The sequence below is a fragment of the Hippoglossus hippoglossus genome, chromosome 5, assembly GCF_009819705.1.
Source record: "Hippoglossus hippoglossus isolate fHipHip1 chromosome 5, fHipHip1.pri, whole genome shotgun sequence".
Taxonomy (NCBI): Eukaryota; Metazoa; Chordata; class Actinopteri; order Pleuronectiformes; family Pleuronectidae; genus Hippoglossus; species Hippoglossus hippoglossus.
Window position 1 is genome coordinate 16,381,650 of NC_047155.1, and position 20,187 is coordinate 16,401,836.

The 20,187-nt window shown below is 43.4% G+C and overlaps 3 protein-coding genes across 9 annotated transcripts in view; 1 reads left to right on the forward strand and 2 right to left on the reverse strand.

Annotated features, from left to right (window-relative positions):
• The window catches only part of LOC117761880 (inositol 1,4,5-trisphosphate receptor type 1), an 82,334-nt gene extending 78,644 nt beyond the window's left edge, over positions 1 to 3,690 (reverse strand). For 6 of the 7 annotated variants that reach the window (XR_004613897.1, XM_034586195.1, XM_034586191.1 and 3 more), the window contains exon 1: positions 1,728 to 1,819. Coding sequence is in view for 6 of the 7 variants with exons in the window: in XM_034586195.1 (XP_034442086.1) it covers positions 1,728 to 1,819 (92 nt within the window). In the remaining variant the exon portion in view is untranslated. Of the gene's footprint in view, positions 1 to 1,727; positions 1,847 to 3,131 lie in introns of those variants that run through there. The other variant, XM_034586189.1, reaches the window with a different exon arrangement.
• Positions 3,691 to 4,626: 936 nt separating this feature from the next.
• sumf1 (sulfatase modifying factor 1) lies at positions 4,627 to 9,322 on the forward strand. Its single transcript, XM_034586204.1, has 9 exons — positions 4,627 to 4,967; positions 5,892 to 6,065; positions 6,229 to 6,303; positions 7,008 to 7,090; positions 7,231 to 7,353; positions 7,462 to 7,576; positions 7,930 to 8,043; positions 8,129 to 8,188; positions 8,707 to 9,322. Exons 1-9 carry the CDS (start codon positions 4,683 to 4,685, stop codon positions 8,806 to 8,808), a joined length of 1,131 nt encoding a protein of 376 aa, XP_034442095.1. The 5' UTR covers positions 4,627 to 4,682; the 3' UTR covers positions 8,809 to 9,322.
• A 553-nt stretch (positions 9,323 to 9,875) lies between these two features.
• LOC117761883 (leucine-rich repeat neuronal protein 1-like) lies at positions 9,876 to 19,957 on the reverse strand. The gene is made up of 2 exons (XM_034586200.1): positions 19,659 to 19,957; positions 9,876 to 12,989 (listed from the first exon to the last, which is right to left on the reverse strand). The coding sequence occupies exon 2, from the start codon at positions 12,766 to 12,768 to the stop codon at positions 10,621 to 10,623; it is 2,148 nt and encodes a 715-aa protein (XP_034442091.1). The 5' UTR covers positions 12,769 to 12,989; positions 19,659 to 19,957; the 3' UTR covers positions 9,876 to 10,620.
• Between the last annotated feature and the right edge of the window lie 230 nt (positions 19,958 to 20,187).

Consider the following 20,187-nt stretch of genomic DNA (forward strand, 5'->3'; position numbering starts at 1 on the left):
CGAGGCTGAGAGGCAGCGCAGTGCCGTTCCCAAGCGCGCAGCCGCCGGGCTGTTCACACGGGACGAGCATTTCTCCGCTGGTCAGCCCGCGATTCACTCACATGTGGCATTTGTCTGGATCGTTGGGACTGGGAGGCTGCAGCAGCTGCTCGGGCGCGACCGCTCGCTCTCCCATGCGTGAGCTGGAATTTGTGTCAGCGCCACACAGCCAGCAGTGTGGAAGACTTCCGCAGTGTTCAGCGCTACTGTAACACTGCGGAAGTCTTCCACACTGCTGGCTGTGTGGAAGACTTCCGCAGTGTTCAGCACTACTGTACGCCGGGTTACAGTAGTTACGCCGGGTTAACACCGGACGCGGAAGCGCCGCAGCGAGGCAGCGCAGCGCCGTTCTCAAGCGCGCAGCCGCCTGGCTGTTCACACGGGACGAGCATTTCTCCGCTGGTCAGCCCCATAGACTGTATATATAAGGTCAGCCCGCGATTCTGCTTTCTCCGCTTGTTGTTGTACCCGTTGAATGTCGGGGTTCGGGGGTAAATGATGGTCTTCATACCCCCCCCCACCTCTCTTTCTCTCTCTGTCTGTCTGCTTGTGTGCTTGTAGTGGATGGGCAGAGGGGGACATTTAATTATGTGATTGGGAAAATTAAAACTCCAGGACAACAGAAGGGGAATACAAAGTATGGGATGCCTATTTGATAATTTATATCATATAAAATATGTAATTTATATCGTTTAAAATCATAGGGTGAGAGGGGGGAGGGGGGAGCTGGCTCATTAGCATTTAAAGGAACAGGCACTCAAAACAGGTCACTCTGTGGAGGGCTGTTTTATACAGGGTAAAAAGGGTGCTGTTTTAAATGATCCTTGTGGTATTTTGACCAAAGTATGTTACAGACATTTCATTAAGACCCCAAGGAACCATATCAACTTGTGGTAAAATGGGCATGCTATGTCCCCTTTAACACCAGTATAATGATTTTTTGGAGATTATAATCAATGTGCCTCTTACTTCTAGAAAATCAGGTCTAGAAAGAGCAGGTCTGTTGTGTTTCAGGTGTGATGTAGACGGAGGGAAACAACACAATTCGGCTGCTAGTGTGCACTGCGAATGAATGGCTTTTGAATAGGGTTTTACCATTAGTGTCTAACTCCGCCCTTCACACCCACACCTGCCATGCCATCACAAACACACACACACACACACTTAATCATTAACTCTGCATTTTCCACCCCTGCATTTCCGTTTCTCACAGCACTGTTAGTGATGTTGTGATCAAAAGCACCTCTTTAAAAAGGTCGACCACTATTTCCGCTTCAAAATGACATCCATTAATCTCTTAGTTAATCCCATTCTGCCACTGACTCACTGACTGTGGGAACTGATGTCTGGGTGATGCGTGCCAAAAAATTTTCATCAGGCATCACACAGATAAGACCAGGAGGAAAAGCTTGCACCAAAAATCTGTGTCTGACTAAAATCTGTCTTTCTAACTTTGTAGAACCTGTGACTTCCTTTCCCTCGGAGTCCTGCTCAGCTTGCAGGGAAGTGTAAAGTGGGCTCACACACACACACACACACACACACACACACACACACACACACACACACACACACACACACACACACACACACACACACACACACACACACACACACACACACACACACACACACACACACACACACACACACACACACACACACACACACAAACTGGATGGACGTACCCCAGTGTGCTGATGAAACCGTTGGTGGATCCCTCTGCATATAGGGAGCAGATGTCCCCGATGTGAAGGAAGCTGGACATCTTATCCGACATGGTGGACACACACACACAAGGGAACACCTGCAGCAGAGGACAGAAGGGAAAACGATAAAATATCTCACATTGTGTTCTGCGTCCTAAAAATGTTACTGCCACAACATGGTAAAAAGATGCTGCTTTACTCTATGCATTCATTCAATCTGTTTATTTTTGGTCCACATGTTCAATTTGCACAAGAAATCCGGTACAAAATAAGTAAAGCAAGACAAATATATATATGAAGACCAAAAAAGATGGAGGCTGAAGCAATAGCTTAATGTGCATATCCGTAATACACAGAATTAATTAAGTTGGCTGTCCTATAGAGTCTGAAGCTTAGGATAGGTCAGTAAAGACAAAAAAATTAACATTTTTCCTAATTGGTTTTTAAATGTAATTATCCCAATATTGTGTTAGTTTATCGCCTTATCTTTAAACAATTTTAAACTTGTCTGTAGTTTCTTTGTCATATTTACTCCAAAAATGTAGCAGACACAAATTGACAAGTCTTACAGCCTCTTTCTGTAATATGAAAATCTGATGTGTGTTTTATGAGGAGACAATACAGCACAACGTGTGGCACTTTGACTCTGATGTTGTGCAATATTGAAATGTTTTTAACCACAATGCACTTGCAGGTATAACAGTAATTCCCTTGTGTAGCTGCAGAGCTGCCATGTTAGGTGGCAGCACAGGTTTAGAAGAGAGGGTTCCCTGACACTACTGACACTGTCCTGCTGTGTGGATTTGCATAGCTGCAGGGACCTCTCTCTGTTCGAAGTAACTGTGATCTGTGTGTATTGTACTGTGGCGTAAGGGGTGTAAGGGGTTATGAGCCACAAGCCACAGGTCGTCCCCAAAGGAGATGCTGTGTGATGGGGGCACTGCAGGTTCACCTCACCCCGGTTTGTCCTCCTGTTTGTTTTTCAATGTTTTACGCACCGCCTCACAATGGAGCGGTGCGTAAAACATTTTTTAAAAAAAACTAATGTTTGGCTTTGACTGCAGCTTGGATAATAATGACTGGTGAGGCTGTGAAAGCCAGACAACATGTGCATCTTCCTCACGGGCCTGTTTAACCTCTAAAACAAACATGTGAAACTTGAGTAAGCAGAGCAGCAGGCTCGGCTGTCAATAATTTTCTGTTTGTTTGAAAAGTGCATCCGCAATCACGCTGTTCCCAACAGTCCGACATTCTGATGCTTATAATAAAAGTGACTATAATGATGAGTGGTCTCGTTGTTTTCCCACACGAGCGCCCGGTCAACCATGTAAGGAGAAGTAAGGAGAGAGGAGGATGGCGAACAAGTTGTGCGCTCAACTTTACCTCGGCGGTGGAAGAAGCTCGGCGCCGCGGCTCTTTAAGACAACATGACCGCGGCTCCTCTCTGCGATCACAGCGGCTCTGCGGTTGTTTTGATTTCCTCCTGACAGCTCCGCCACCTCCTCTCGCCGCCTGCTGTCGGTGCTCCGCGGCCGTGTTTCACCTCACTGAGGCGGGGAAGCGGCTCACACACTGGCTGCTGGGCTGCTGAGCTGCTGGGCTGCCTGGCTCACTGCCTGCTGCTACTCCTCCTCCTCCTCCTCCTCCTCTTCCTCTTCTTCCTCTTCTTCTTCCTCTTCTGCTGCTTCTTCTCAAGGGGTCCCAGTGTTGAGTGCTGGGAAATGATGTCCATGTGCATGTGGGCCCATCCTGTAGCACCGAGGAGAGCTGAGCTGGTATCACTCCCACTGCAGGGCCTGGATTTATGAGCAGCACAAGCACAAGTAGAAAAAGTCAAATTTTCTGAAATACTATCAATGGTGTTTTTTTTTTTTATTGGCATCTGTATGAAAGTTAATTTATTTGTAACAAAATAAGTGGAATCTTATATATTTAGAAGCTTTAATCATCATTTACAGAAATGTGTGTGGGTTACAAAAAGTATGCACCGGTGCGTTCACGTTGTGTCAGGATAATCGGAAAAAATACTATTCGACTGGGAAAATTGACCATTGACAAATTGATTCAACTGAGAAATGATTTTATTATTTAATTTTTTTTCCCGAGTCCCTTTATTTGTCAGTGTGCAAAACAAATAGAATATGTACAGTCAGCCATGCATAGCCAATACAGTCCAATTGTACAATGCAAAATCAATCAATGTAGAGATCAATCAAATCAAATATCAATCAAATCAAATACCAATCAAATCAAATATCAATTAAATCAAATATCAATCAAATTAAATGAAATAATAGTCAAAGAACAAAGACAGATAAACAGTTATATTACCCAATATCATACATGTGCAATTGGCCTTCTGTTTTACTGTTTATGTCTTGTTAACATTGTACATATGTGTATTTTTTATAGTTCCTTGTGTTCATATTGTATTTTTTACTTATTTATTGCCTTTCCTGTGTGTGCACTTCACTATTCCCTTTTTTGCTGCTGTACAGTAAATTTCCCCATCGTGGGACTAATAAAGGACTATCTTAAACTATCTTATCTTATCCTATAAACAAATTAAAATTATTTTATAATTAAGTCTAAATAGTAGATTTTAATGTGAACTTGTCAAATGTAACCCCTTTGTGACTTGCAAAGTCTGTCCAACTCTCACAAACACTTTCAGCCAATACAGATGTCTTTATGATAAACCTGCACCTGTTTCAAATCACTGACATACCTGTCAGATTGTTGTGTAAACGCTCTGAACAAATAAATATTAACACTATTTGTTTACAGCCTCCATGTTTTTCTCCATTGAACTTCACAACTCTGGATCTTCCGAGCAGCACCTGAACGCGCAGTGACTCCGGGCAGGAGAGAGTTACAGTCAGCTGACCGCCCACGTGACTTTTGCGGAAGTAAGACCGTCGACAACATGAGTGCATGTTGAGTAGATGTTTGGCAACAATGACGCGCTGCTTCACTTTGTTGCTTCTCGTCTCCGGATGTGTGACCAGGCTCCCGTGTGTTCTGGGTTCGAGCGGGGCAGAGCGAGACCTCAGCGCCGCGCAGGGAGCACCGAGCTGCGGCTGCGAGAACCTGAGGAGAGCCGCCGCTGCTGTGGAGCCTGTGGAGGAGAGGACATCTTCACCAGCTGACAAGTACTCCAGAGGAGCCAATGAGGAGCCGTCGGAGGCTCGGGGACACGAGAGGGACACGCTGAGTCAGGTAAACTACGTCACGTGACAACACGGCAACCTTCTGCATCTACTGGACAGAATAGATGAGAGAAGGAGCCATTGAGTCACTGGGCCTTTTTTTGATTAGTAACTTTCTAAACTTGACCTGAAAGATCACAACTGAGTCAGTGACATAGTTTGTTCAAGCCTGTCAGTGATGTGACTCATTAGATAGTTGCTGAAGTGCCTTTAAGCAAGACATTACATCCTTCTGGCAAAGAGTACAGATCAAATAAGGGCCAACTTTTTAGATGCACTTTACCCCACAGCTGCAATTTAACCAAATCCTCCATCTTTAGTTTGGTGCACAACAATCTGCCTGTGGCTCATGGGCTGAATGTAACGACTTTGAATGGGAAGTATGGAATTTAATTGGCCTAAGTTTCCTGCAATTAGTCTCAACCAGTCGTTGGAAAAGCAATCGTTTGTCCGTTTGCAAAACTTGTTCTTCTGCAATGGGGATTATGATTTCATGATCTGCATTGTGTGTTGGCCCAGCAATTAGGCTTGAGTAAATGTAAGGTGTCTGTTGGGCCTTGGTGGAGTTATGCACTCTACTGAGTGTCATTCCAGTATTTGATTCATTTTTCTTTTAATGTGTTTTCAGCTTTTTGTTGCAGAGGATGTTTTATTCAGCCTAGTGGTCAGACAGCTCCAAAATAGTTACAATACTTAAATGTGAGGAAGTTTCCTGTTTTAAAAACTTTTTTTTTTTTTAATTTTGTGAACTTCCTCCTCAAGTGTAAAGGGACAAAAATGAAAATTCACTCATTATCTGCTCACCACTATGTCGCACACTTCACCCACCTCTCCATCAGCATTGTGTTGGTTAGATAATGAGTGAATTTTCATTTTTGGGTGAACTATCCCTTTAAGAGATTCGCGTTCACAGTTTATCTGCTCTCACGTGCAGATGGTGCGGATTTCTGGAGGAGAATTCCTGATGGGAACAGACGACCCGGGCATCCCTGCAGATGGAGAGAGCCCTCAGAGGCGGGTGCACGTGGATTCCTTCTACATGGAGATCCAGGAAGTCACCAGCAGGCAGTTCCAGAGCTTTGTCGGTGCCACAGGATATGTCACTGAGGTACAGGGCAACCATTAAATGTATGGCTAAATTCATTAAAAGCAGACAAATCAATAACCAATATTAATCCAATTATTTGACAGTGATTATTGACATATTTGAGACTTTACAGGCATCACCTAATGTTTTCTTCCTTCCCTTTTTCATTTTTCTATACTTTTAGGCTGAAAAATTTGGAGACTCATTTGTATTTGAGGGACTTTTGAGTGAGACAGTCAAAAACCAGATTACCCAAGCAGTAAGTACTATTATTTAACAGTTCAATTACCTGTACTGTCTGTCTGTCTGTCTGTCTGTCTGTCTGTCCGTCCATCCATCCGTCTCTTTCTGTCCTTCCTTCCTTCCTTCCTTCCTTCCTTCCTTCCTTCCTTCCTTCCATCCATCCTATCTGTCTATTGGATAGTTAGGTTGCTGTTGAATTCAATTTTCCACAGTTGTGGTCTGGATTATTTTTTGGAGAAAAAATTGATTTAGAAAACAAGAAAACAACAATATTTGTGTGTTTCGTTGAGAATATAATATTAAGTAGCCTGTGTGCTTTGTAATTACTTCATATCTTTTCCATGTAACCGTGTTCATGACTATTTTTGTCCTCGTCTGACCATAATTTCAACATTTTTAGACTAACATATGGTCACATAGCTCTTATCCTACTTCCAGAGGATTTAGACAGACATGAAGACGTATAGCACTGTTATGAGGCCTGACAAAAACCAGACATCAGGGAATGTGCACATGACAGCTTCATCTCTGTGTGCAGCCCGATCCTGTGGCATGTGTGCCCATTAGAGCAGCAATGGTAGAAACCATTAGAACCATCACAGTGCACTAAAGGCCATTTTCAATGAACACTGAAGAGGGAATGCAAGAAAAACTTTGAACAAGAGTATCAGAGAAGCAGAATATGTGTGTAGCAACAGTTTACTTTTACTTTGTTATTAGGTTGCTGCTGCCCCCTGGTGGCTTCCAGTCAAAGGTGCCAACTGGAGGCATCCTGAGGGTCAAGACTCAAACATCACTGACAGGTAGAAACACACTTTGCTTCATATACTAAAATCTCCAAAATATTTCCAAGAATGTTAATTTTCATTATTTTTTTATGAAAGAAAAAAAGTGACACATGAAACAGGAGTTCAGTGATTAACTTTAAAGCTGTTATTTGTAGACTGAACCATCCAGTTCTACATGTGTCCTGGGCAGATGCTGGTGCCTACTGCTCCTGGGCAAACAGGAGACTTCCTACAGAGGCAGAATGGGAGTACGCCTGCAGGGGCGGCCTGAAAGACAGGTGTGATATTTACTCATTAGGTGGAACATAAATTATATTGCAACGCCGATGCATCATCATACAACGTGTCCTTTGTCACTTTCCTCATATGCCTGCTCCTGCATGCAGACTTTATCCATGGGGAAACAAGTTGACCCCAAAAGGACAACACTACGCCAACCTGTGGCAGGGGGATTTTCCCAACCATAACTCTGGAGAGGATGGATATGTCACAACTTCACCAGTAAGTCAACAAAGAAAGATGGAGGAATGTTTGGTTTTGTTACAGAAGTCTTTGTTTGTGGTCAGGGAGAAGGAGGAGTAACTCATGAGTCATGAGCTACTGTTGGAACTGGAAACAGCTTTATAAGCCAGCCACTGCCAATGAAATAGAAAATGCTGAGATAATGGCTTATTTCAGCAGTTGGATAAAGTCATCTTGCAACTTCCAAAAATATAATGAATAACAACATTAGAAATATCAATCATCTAGGTATGCATTCAAATTAATTTCCATTATTTTTCTACTAGTGTGTCCGAATAAAATTCTTTAATTAGAACCTGCTGTCATACATTTTTTCTCTCCACATCCTACAGGTGATGTCCTTTCCTGCCAATGGCTTTGGTCTGTATGACATGGTGGGGAATGCATGGGAGTGGACATCAGACTGGTGGACTGTGCATCATACCACAGACCAGCAACACAACCCAGTAAGAAAACATTATTACCTCAAAGCTTTTGAATTTTCAAAAGTTTATTTTGCCTCTGACATTTCCTCATCCTCCTCTCTATCAGAACGGCCCTCCATCAGGCACAGACAAGGTGAAGAAGGGAGGATCATATATGTGCCACAAGGTAAATAAATTGAAATAAAAGCTGTTTTCTATATATTCTGCAGGGTCTTAAAAAGTCTAAAAGAAGATTTAGACTTTTTTTTTAGATACAGAAACTGTTGAGCTCCAATCTATTCTAATCTCTTTTCTGGATGTGGTTTCAAGAAACTTGAAAGAGGCTAAATCTGTAGAGTACAAGAGAACTCATACCAACACTTGTGGTACATTTGCTTAATCTGCAACAACATCTGAGCCGCCCACTGGGGAGTATTTGAGTTTGTCTGCCACTAGCATTGGTTGCCATGGGAATGCAGCTAATTTCATACAAAGAAGGCACAGAGGACAGCTTACACATGTTGGTGTATATGCTCAAACAAGGAGTAATATAGGAATCTTTTCTTTTTGAAGTAACCGTCTCTTAAAAGCATTAAGAAATTAGAGATAGAGTTTTGGCTAAAGAGTACTTTAAGAGTACTTTGTCAAATCAGTCTCCATTGATACGAAAATGAATCCACTGACCTTTCTTTCTCCTTCCTCAAGTCTTACTGTTACAGATACAGATGTGCAGCCCGCAGCCAGAACAGTCCCGACAGCTCGGCCTCTAATCTCGGGTTTCGCTGTGTCTCTGAGGAGCGACAGTGACCTGACCTGTTTGTCTTGAACACACAGTCCCTTATTCCATCTGCTCTCTAACCCCAGTGTTGGAAGTAAAGTCCATGAAAGCAGTATTTGTATTTCAATAGTGAGGCTATTTATCAGGAGATGATTTCAAAGAAAAAAGGAAGACAGGGCCTCAAACAGTTTGCAGTGGAGAATGTCCTACAGGCTTTTTATTTTATTTTAACCATATTCTTTTTTTGTAATTGAATGTAAAACATTGATGGTTTGTAGTTTCCTAGCACAAGTAGCACTCCAGTCATTGTTTTATGCTTGTGTGGTTTGAATAACTTTACAATAGCCAAGATCAGTGAGGTCCTGTAAATGTGAAAATAAGTTTTATCAGTTGTCATTATCAGCAAAGACCTGGTTGGAATAAAGGCTGAAATTGATTTCTTTATGTATAATGACTCTGACATTGTTGTAAAATTGATGTAAAATATTTTTGTATAATGTTTTTGGAAACATAGATAAATTTGTGACAAATGGAACCCAGAATTATCAATTATTGTCTTTGTCTTTCTGTGTGTGATTTGATTGTATGTTTGTGTGGGTGTCAGTGTGTGTGTCTACATATTTTATCTGATTAGATCAATTTGTTTGCTTTGTAATTCCTCTGCCTGAAAATTACACAATTTCCGAAATGACCATAAAAAACGAAAAGCAAATAAAATGTTATTTTATGGTAATTTAATCTAATTATGCTAAATCTCTCAGTCGTACTTTGCTATTATTCCTTGTTTACTGGTTATTGACCCCCATGAAAGCCATTTTCCAAAGGTTTACTATGTAGTTGTAGTCTATAGCTTCCACCAGAGGGCAGTAAAGCCTCAAATATCTGTCCGCCTGTCTCTGAAAAGAGCACATTCTCATATTTAGAAATTAAGCTGACAAAGTATGAGCTCAGTTTGTAAGGATTGTTTAGCAGTGAGCTTTGTGGTGCTTTAAAATGATGAGATTGTGATTGTGTCCACACAGAAGTGTCTGCCTAAACTAAATGGATTGAATAACTGCAGTCTGGAAGAGGGATTGAAAAAAGACCATACATCTGCAAAAGAACCAAAAATCATTTATTTTGACTTTTTTAATTATACATATTTAATGTGAAAATAAACTAAGCACTTAGCAATCAAAACTCTAGCAAAATAAGCAAGTAAATAGGGACAGAGTCAAAACATTTCTAGTGCACCTTAGTTAAAAAAAAACTCATATTACAAACATTTGTATTTCTAGCATTAACACCACATTTATTAGTAAACTAAAACCCTAGCATCTTGCAAATTAAATCAGAAAGGTCAAAGGTATAGTTGATACAACATTACTGCACAATTGCTAACATTCAGTAGACAGTATAACAAGTCTAAACCCCGCTGTCAGCTTTTATTTGGAGTTCTTACAAACTCCAGTTTCTATCAGTGCCCAACAGATTACCTGTTTTACAAAACAGAGAAAGAAACACTGATCTCTAGAAGACCGCCGGCCCCAACTGCTAGATTATCAACCCAAAAGAAAGTGAGTCATAAAAGCACCAAGGAACAGAGCATAGCATCTAAGACGACCTGGAAGCTAAATACAGCTGCCATGGAGAGTCCGAAACAAGTAAGAGATAGAAAGAATCAAACAAAGGCGATACGCTATACTAATATAAATCCTGTCCTTAATCACTCTGCCTCTTATCAGCAAAGCTGTGAATACAAAAAACAACATTTTGCAACTTTATTCTACTTTTGCACCAAAATGGCAAAAGTGTGTCTTTTTGTGCTGCTGGGGAGGCGGCCAGGCCTCCTCACCAAAACCTCACCACATGTAATAGCTACGTGTGGTGTCGACAGGAGAGGGTTTCCCCTCTGTGCCACCATCTTTGTCCTTTTCACCGTCAACCTCCCACAGGTTGATGAGGGGAGGGTAGAGCTCGTTAAGGGGGATGGAGGAGGTCTTCAGCATGTATTTCTTCAGAGAGTGGTGGTAGTTTTTTCTCTTCCATCTGCGGGCCATGTAGATGCCTACAGTTGCCAGGCTGATGAAGGCCAGCATGGTTGCCATGACAGCAAGCACAGCCGCACTTGGGTGCTGCTCAGACAGGTCCAGGGCAAAGGTGGCGCTACGTGTTGTCACATTAACGCAAGACTTGTGTGTCTGCAGGTGGACGTTGGAGACTGTGAGGCACACCTCATACTCAGTGGCAGGCTGAAGGTGTGTGAGGTTGTACTCATGAACGTCTACAGGGACGCGAGCTGTGTAGGTGATGTGCGGGTTGTCGATCTTCATGGTGGCTGAGGCCCACTTCAGATTGGAGGACATAACATTTGAGTTGACTTTCCAGGAAACCAGGATCGAGTGGGACTCAGTCTGCTTGACAAAGATTTTCATCACTTGGGCACTGTCAAGAAGGGTGCCGTTTATACGGATGGTGGCGACTCTGGTGTCAGCCCCCTCTGTGTTCTGGGCCACACAGGTGTAACGACCTGAATCTTCCACCTGCACGTGAGTCAACCGCAAGGTCCCCTCACGGCTCAAGTGGTAACGCCCTGACACTGTGTCTATAGTGATTTTAGTCCCAAGAGGAGTCACCCAGTAGATCTCTGGTTCTGGCTCAGCCATGGCCCTGCAATCCAGACTGACACTCATGCCCAGCTCAAGGTTCAAGTGGCTGGGGAAGGTGTCGTGGGATATGAGGGGGAGGCACTGCTCCAAGGACTCCAAGAGCCTCACCTCTCGAACCAGTTGGCCCTTGAGTTCAGTTGGGGAGCTGCACAGCATGGCCAGAGGCTCCATGAAGCGTACTGTGGTCCTATTAGAACTCATCCACTCAATGACACAATCGCAGCGCAATGGGTTGCTGTGCAGACTGATCTCCCGCAGATTAGGCAGCACCTCCACAGTGTGCTGGTAAAGGGCAGTGAGAGCGTTATTGTTTAGCATCAGGCTCTCCAGGGAAGGCATGTCCCTAAAGGCCAGCCTGTGGACATAAGACAGTTTAGGGTTGTTTGTGGCTTCCAGCTTGGTCAGTTCTGGTAGGTTGTCAAGAGCATAGCGGTCGATAGACACTAGCTCCATCATGTTGTTGATGCCCAACTCCTTCAGACGTAGCATGTTCCTGAAGTCTCCTTCCTGGATCTTGTGAACTGGATTTTTGTTTAAATCCAAGAATTTCAGATTGGGGACTTTCTGAAGTGCCAGTTGAGGGATTCTGACCAGTTTGTTGTCATAGAAGGAAATACTTTCCAGGGTATCCAAACCTACAAATGCATTAGCTGGCACATCAATCAGGTCCATGCCAGCCAGAACCAGACTCCTCAGGCTTCCTAGAGGCTTGAAGTTCATGTCCAGGAGGCCAATGACTGGGTTCTCCCCAATCATGAGGATCTCGAGGTTAGGTGTTTCTTCAAACCAGCGGTTGTCTATGACATGCAGCCTGTTGGAGTTGAGATGAAGGCGAAGTAAGCTGCGCAGGCCTGCAAATGCGCGAGGAGAGATGGAATTAATCTGGTTGTGGTTGATGTAGAGCTCCTGGAGGTTGGAGAGGTTTCCCAGGCAGTGATCTGGCAGCTGACTGATCTGGTTCTCCTCTAGATGCAGAGTGGTCAGGTGGTTCATGCTTGTGAGGCCCACTGCTTCCACAGTGCTAAAGTTGTTCTGAGATAGGTCCAACTCTGTCAGGTTGAACAGTACTTCCAGCTCTCCGTTGGTGTGCGAGATGGCATTACTTTGAAGCAGCAACACCTGGGTATCTGTTGACAGGTTGGTGGGGATGTGCGTGAGCCTCAAGTCATTGCAGTCCACTGTAATTGCCTCCTTGTAGGTCGACTGGGGGGTGAACCAAGGGCGAATCTCACACACGCACAAACAAGGACATTCTTTGCCATGTATGGGCGACAGGAAGCCAAGAAGCAATCCCAGGCACAGCCAGATAAAAGGAGGCCAATGCTGAGAGCTGAGCGCCATTTTTTCTGCGCTCTCTGCTCACAGAAATCGTTCGAGGAGAGGCAGTGTTCAGGAGGAGGGTATGAAGGGAAGGTCTGTGGGCATTAGTCTTCTTTACTGCTAGCTAGCTGCTGTAGGACCTTTAGCAGGTAACTTCTAATCCAGAATGAGGCAGAATACTCAAAGGACATCTGGTCCAAACTTCACCACCACACCTCACTTCCACGCCTTGAGGTTTAGACCTAAAATAACAGACAGAACAAGGCAGTTAGATCAAATTATATTTTGACATTTTTTATTGTGTTTGTAAAAAAGTTAATGATAAGATAACAGTACAGTAATGACACACAAAACAGCAGATAAGAGACAGTGAGATGCTTATAGCTGTTTCTTTGCAGATGATGCAACTTTTTTCAGCAATGACCCCCCCCCCCCCCCCCCCCACACACACACACACACACACACACACACACACACACACACAGCTTTTTAGGGAGACTACGGTGACACATCTAATGGGGTTGAAATGATCTGTCGTATTGACCTTGTAGCCCTGCAGTTGTTGACATATACACAGCCCAACACTGACTACACGTGCCTAAACTTACTTCACCACTGTGGTATCTGTGTGGTTATTCTATTGGTTTAAGTCTCATGAGTGAGTTTACATGCAAAAATATTGCCTTCTTACGATTGGTTACCACTAAATGGGTCTGGGACTTCAATAAAGATATTCTATCAAAGCAAGAGTTTCCTAAAATGGGTTGGTGTCATGTGGCGGTGACAGAAATGTACTTCATAATAAAGAGAATTGTACAAAGTGGTCGTTCCATCACCAAGCTGTCTTTTACCTCAGCATATGAAGACAGAAGAGTACGGCTTGGTGCAGTAAGAGCTCTGTTTATCAGTAGCTAAGAAGACGGGGCTGATATTAGCTCTGCTTCCCTGAGTGTTGCATATCTGTCTCCTCAGAGATTACCATCATGTTTTTCTCTCTGGGCTGGGTAGATTATCTGCATGCCAGCTTGATATCAGCGATCCTCTTGAACGACTGTGTGGGGTGGGCACAGCCGGAAACTCTGGCTGAGAGCCCATTACACAACAGGCTTAATACACGGGGATTGTGTGCTCTTCACTGTTAATCACCCACTACTTATGATACAGTCCCATGGGAAGCAGTCATCATGCACACGTCAAGTGAATTCAGCAGTTTTTTTTGAAGAGCCAGCGCTGTGGCTGCAGACGTGACATACTCATCCGTGTTCGGTAAAGCCAAGACAAGCAGAGATAGACCGAAGTACTGACAGGCAGAGTCGTCAAAGGAATAGAAATATTTTACGCCGTTGCTCTAATCCGTCTATTTCATGACTCCAATTTTTAATGTCTGTACGGATGACACGTGCAGGCTCAATTTCCACAAGCAGATTAGGCAACGTGAGCAATGGAGATGAAGAAGCTGTCACCAGTTTCCAGAAAACGTATCCAAGTATATTAAACTCTTATGTGATCATGTGTTTTTACTTTAAGTACAACATCTAAATAGCTTTCTTTTGGCCATGTTGTGTTTGTGTATCTAAGATGAGTTTTGTGTGTATTTGGGGGGGAAGCAAAAGTGACAGCCAAGAGAAATAATAAGCTTATATAATAATTTACTTATTCAAGAGAGAGAAAGAAACTCTCTGTTGACTCTCACTCACTAAAACTGAACACCACAATGTCGGCTTCTAGTCTGACAGAAACTCACATTTATTCTCATAAATAAACTGATTTTGAGCATCCAGTGTGTGTGTGTGTGTGTGTGTGTGTGTGTGTGTGTGTGTGTGTGTGTGTGTGTGTGTGTGTGTGTGTGTGTGTGTGTGTGCAACACAAAGAGATAAATGAGTGTATTTTGTTTCACATCCAAACTGTTCCAAGTTCTTCCAATATTAACATAAAACAGACACAGATCGTTTTCTCACTCCTTTCATGTGTTGTTCTGTCTGTTGACACCTTTTCAAAGTTCTTCTTCCACATTTGCATGTAGAATAGTACAAAAGAAACTTAGCAAAATACAAAATGGAACACTAACTATGCAGAAAAACTGCATTATACCGTTGTTTCTAGAAATGTAAACATGACGGAAAGTGTCACTTAAAAGTGCATAATCAAATACAACGAATATGCGGTGAAAAGTTCAAGTGACAGAGTTTGAGTGAGAACACATATGGTGCCTGGTATCAGGTGGCCGGTCTCTACAATATCTTCCCTCGGCCCCTCAGTGTAACTGAAGTGTGGCAGCAGCGACTTGCACCTTTTCCTGTCTCTATTTATAGATCTGAGGAATAACTGCCAAACATGCTGTACTTCCTTTTGCGCTCAACAATCAATAAGTCTCTGAACAATTAATTAATATGTCTGACCCTTTGCTCCTCAGTATATTGAGAAATGTTAAGTCTGGTATTACGGTTGTCTGTCCTCTCTCCTCCTCTGTGTTGTTGGGTCTTAAATCGGAGGAGACAGGCGGAGTAATCGCTGCTTTCATGCTGAGGCCATAAAACTCAGACACCTGGCACCAGGTTTCTGGCAGCCTGGCAGCACTATGGGGGTCTGCATCCGTTCCCACCTATGTCTCACTGTGTGTGTGTGTTGACCTTATCGACCCAAAAAAAGCTCTGGTGAGCGCATATGCTTTTTCACAGATGGCCTGCTTCATAATCACAGTAGTGCCCAAATTCATACTTAGAAGCTGCCCGCTAGGCCCACATGATACCTACATAGACACAGTCTGAATTAAGCATTGTCCTTAAAGAGACCTTTAAGTTTTACCGATAAGTCAAACCCATGACCCTTCACTGGCTTCCCACTGAGCAATGCCAAACTTTCCTAGAGTTGGTATAAAATAAAATGATCTATATAGCTTTACCTCTAGAAATCCAAATTACACATAATAACCTTCGCCAAGAAGACTATGTTTTCATCTGTGTTGGTCTGTCTGTCTATTAGTTATAGAAATTATAGTATAGTATATACTACCAGTTATTCTTTAAGCGTCATAGGGGAGCTGGAGCCAATCCCAGCTGACATTGGACTAGAGGCGGAGTACACCCTGGACAGTGACAAACAATCATTCACTCTCAGTTTGGAGTCTCAAGTTAACCTTACCCCAATCCCACTGTTTTTGGATTGTGAGAAGAAGCCGAAGAGCCTGGAGGGAAAACCCATGCAAACCTGGGGAGAACGAGCCAATTCCACACAGAAAGGCCCCGATCGAACCAGTGCTAACCACTGCACTGCTGCACTGGATAGAAGTAGTGAGTGGAAATAGCAACGTTTTTTTTACTTCCATATTTTTATTCTGATTCAATTTCCTAGCGAATAACGATTATTACCTCAAAACATGACAACAACTCCATCAGAGGAGAACTGCATCCCACAGGTTTGATCGGACGATGCCGTACAGAAGCACTTTGTAAACCTTTCTTCTCTGGGATACGACAGAGATCAGATCTGAGATTAATTCTCTCAGTAGCAGGGCAGGAGCAATTGTGTACCAGCACCTGTATCCTGGAAATCTATTACTAATCTCTTGGCTGAGGCAGCAACGAGCAAAGACACCGGAGGGATCGTAATTAAAAATGCATGCCTACAGATGTACCTACAGTGCACTCATTTCCACACTGTCACTAAATACACACTCAGTTTTCCCCACTCTTACTTGACTCACACAGCGTGACGTGCACACACACACAGACTGGAAGCAGACAGAGAAATCCCTCAACAGCTTGGCAGTCTCCATCCGACTGTCTGAACTGAAGCCTCCAGCAGGAGGGATTTACTCTCTTTGCTTTGCCAATCCTTATGAGGTTTTAATTTGAGTACACATGGCACATATGAAACACACACATCTAAAAATATTCATTTACAGCCCCCGATATTGCCACAGGGTTCCTGTAAAGCTCCGGAGAATCCCTGGCCCTGCGGTTCAAAGCAAGACCATCATATGTAATTGTGGAACATAATGAGCTTTGTCTGCTTCATTCTAAGGCCTCGTGAATGCATTTATAAGACAGGGGTGCTGGACAATACAGGGAGCAATGAAGATAAAGAGAACGACTAAAGAAACACAGACCTGCAGTCAGACGCAGGCAGATATTTCTTTAGATCTAAGCAGTGCAGGGTTTTAGTCGCTGTTTTCGGTGGATGAAGTTAACAGAGACCTCAATTCATTTTATTTTCCACCTTAGAGTTGAGGTGCAATCGTCCTAATACAACAAACACTGTTGTGTATCTGTGGTGCAGCCAGGCAGAATCTCACTTGATAGCACGGTGCATCAGTTTTCATAGGAGGCAATGCTTAGCCCCGCTCTGTTTCTGAAGAACCTTTTCACTGGGTGCAAAATGTAAGCAGTGTTTCTAAATCAGGGGCCGCACAACAGTCTCACAGACATGCCATCGCCATAGCAACGGCTATGCCACAGGCCGTCTGTTTCATAACTAAATGAAGACATTAGAAGACGGCTATTAGTGACATCGCAGGAGTAACTGTTACAGTATATAATGGAACGACAGTGCCGCCATCAAATCAAGCACTTATATTCAAATGTTTGAGTCTTCTCCACAGTGGCTTGTACAATAATGCATTGCCAGAGCTTTATCTTTAAAAAAAGAAACTTAAGTAGGGCTTCCTGATGTTTCCTCCATGTCGTCACTGTGCTGCCCGGCCTGACACACAGCCTGCTCCATCCCCATTAGTATGCAAGCGTCTCCCTTCAGATCACACAAGGCTTTGATGCAGCTGCTGATGGCAGAGGTGTAGAGAGCGGAGGGGAAGAAGAAGGATGCCTGTCCACTCAGTCAGAGAGACAGTACAGAGGAGGAGGAGGATGAAGGGCTCCGCCACAGGGACAAATGACAAACAAAGAAAATCCAATGCTGTATGGAACTAAAGGAAAGTGTGTTTTTTTATTTTTTAAAACTCTATTAGGATTTAAAAGCCACCGCATGGCAAATTGTCACTGTATTTCTATTTACTGCAAATCGATGTGGTGACTTTATTTCCCCGCGGAACTGAGATGGATCTTAACGCAATTTTTCTCCTCTGACTTAAATTTTTTTGCTCTCACTCACTCTCTCTCCCTCCACTTCACTTTCTCCTTACAGTTGCAGTATTGGGGAGAAGCCAATATGTTGTCACTGGGGCATCGATCCATCACTCTGACACTGCCAAAGTCTCCAGTCTCACGGGACCCCCCTATTTTAAAACAATGCAGAGGTCAAGGAAGATGAAGTTGCACTGTTCAAATTGACCTCTACGCCGACAAAACTGTGCCAAAAATAATGCTTTTAGAATGGATCTTTACAAACAGGCTTGTAGGAGACTTTCCCACATGTTTTTATTCAACTTCAACTGTGCTTTTAGGTTTCATTTGATATTACTCCTGCATACTTGCACTTCAAAATGCTTCAACTAACTTTTTTGAGGGACTATACAGAGTTTAAATTGTATGGTTACATTTAAATGCATTAACGTCTTACACCACTGTGAAGAGCAGATAACGCCAATTCATTTTCAGTTCATAACAAAGGAGGGGAAAACAGCTGACTCAGTAACAACAAAGCTCACAAAGGGAGAGGGTCAAGCTGTTGCGCCCCTGTCTCCCCACCACATGCTGCAGAGTATAGGCCCTATATAGATCACAATGGCTCCTCCCCAAACACACACACACACACACACACACCAAGAAAAGTCTTTGTTTCAGCATGTTCTCACACTCCATATCACTATAGCTGAGGAGATAAGCCACTGTGCATTGTAGGATAATGGGAAAGTGCCACAATCGGCTATACTGTCATATCATTGGCTCTCATTGACATCATGGTTCAATTGTCTTCATTAGTTTGTGAAGAACCCAAAGTTGTGTGGTTAAAGTTTCTGTGGTGCAAATAATTCAAGGCCTTATTTCTCTCCTGTCCTCATCAAAATAGCGACCTAACTTCCATGCGTTTTGGTAAAAGTGACTTCCTTTGTGTTGTGACCTCAGTAACAGGTGTGTTATGCAGCAGCTGGAACAACCACTTGGCAAAGGTGACCCCCAAAACACACACTTATCCCTGCTTTCTCAAACCCCTGTGGCTGGTGTGTCTCGCTCATCTGTGTCTTCACCTCAGACATCTGCCAACCCCCTGACCCTCAGGCATGCAAATATGTTGGACTGCGCCTGTGGATGCTATATCCCATAATCAGTTTTTTGGAGCCGCACTCTGCTGCTGGCCAGTGATGCTGCAGGTTATGTAAATGTTACACTACATCTTTGGTTGAACCCACTGTCACAGTGCAGTGAATTGTCAGGGCTGCAGCTTGTGATACTCACATTAATATTTATCAAAGGAAAAACTGAATATTGCAATAAGGTTTTGCATAGTGCACGGATTTGTCTCGTGTTTTCTTTGTTTCCCTCCCTCTAGCTGGTCAGTTCATATTTATACACTTGAGATTTGGTTCACAATAATCCTATACTGTGCATATACACTGACTGCAGAGCGCAGTGCCCTTGCAAATCTAATAGCCTAATATATTTTGATAAGATTAACCCAACGCATACGCTGCAGATAAACGCTGAGCAGACATCGATAGGGACAATTTCCAGGATCTATTTTCCGTCTAAATCAAATCTTGAAGCCATAAAAACAGTATTTTATCTCTATAGTCTGTAACACGCGCTGCACGGGGACCCCCAGCAGAGGAGGAATAACATGTTATTGTTTCATTTCATCTTCAGTGCACATCTAAAAACACACAAAACATGCAATCATCTTTACGACTTTATCCATGCATCAGAAGGAAAAATATCTATAAAGCAAAATGCACAGAGGTAATATACAGTGCCTGTCAACATTTCAGAACATGCATTGAATAAACACACTGCTCTCACCTATACGAGCACGCGCGGCTGCTGCAGGCTGACCCGGTGTCCGCAGCTCGGACGATGACGCGCGAGGGGCTTGCACGCTGTGTTTTAAAGAATAAAAACAATCAGACTCATCTGAGTAAATCCTGTCAATCTGTAGCAAACGCCCCTCGGTGGGCTGTAACACGCGCTCCGCTCCGGGGCTGCAGGAGGAGGAACAGGGTGCTGCAGCAGCGCACAGGCTCCAGTGAGCAGCAGCTGCCTGGTGCAGGTCAGCTCCACACTGACTCTGACAGCGGTGCAACCTCCCCATCTGTCATCAGCACCATGGGAACTCAAGTCCCACCCTGAGCGACCCACCAGCCACGAGCTGTTGGTTACGGTGGAGCCAGAGACGTATTTTTATTGTATTATATTTTATATTTTAATAAAGTGTCTCTATTATAACTCGTAAGTTTATCCAACATTAGTTTAAAAAGCAGAACAAAAGAGTCTCTTTGAGGAGAAGATGTACAAAGACATTTGGGTGCCACATGGACTTAGAGTTGATATC

What these genes read in the sequence shown, in the direction of transcription:
- sumf1 (XM_034586204.1), top strand. Translation starts at nt 4,683, where the DNA reads ATGTTGAGTAGATGTTTGGCAACAATGACGCGCTGCTTCACTTTGTTG. An exon ending in AGGGGCGGCCTGAAAGACAG is followed by an intron (nt 7,354 to 7,461) that starts GTGTGATATTTA and finishes TCCTGCATGCAG; the next exon opens with ACTTTATCCATGGGGAAACA. An exon ending in CAGACCAGCAACACAACCCA is followed by an intron (nt 8,044 to 8,128) that starts GTAAGAAAACAT and finishes CCTCTCTATCAG; the next exon opens with AACGGCCCTCCATCAGGCAC.
- LOC117761883 (XM_034586200.1), bottom strand. Translation starts at nt 12,768, where the DNA reads ATGGCGCTCAGCTCTCAGCATTGGCCTCCTTTTATCTGGCTGTGCCTG.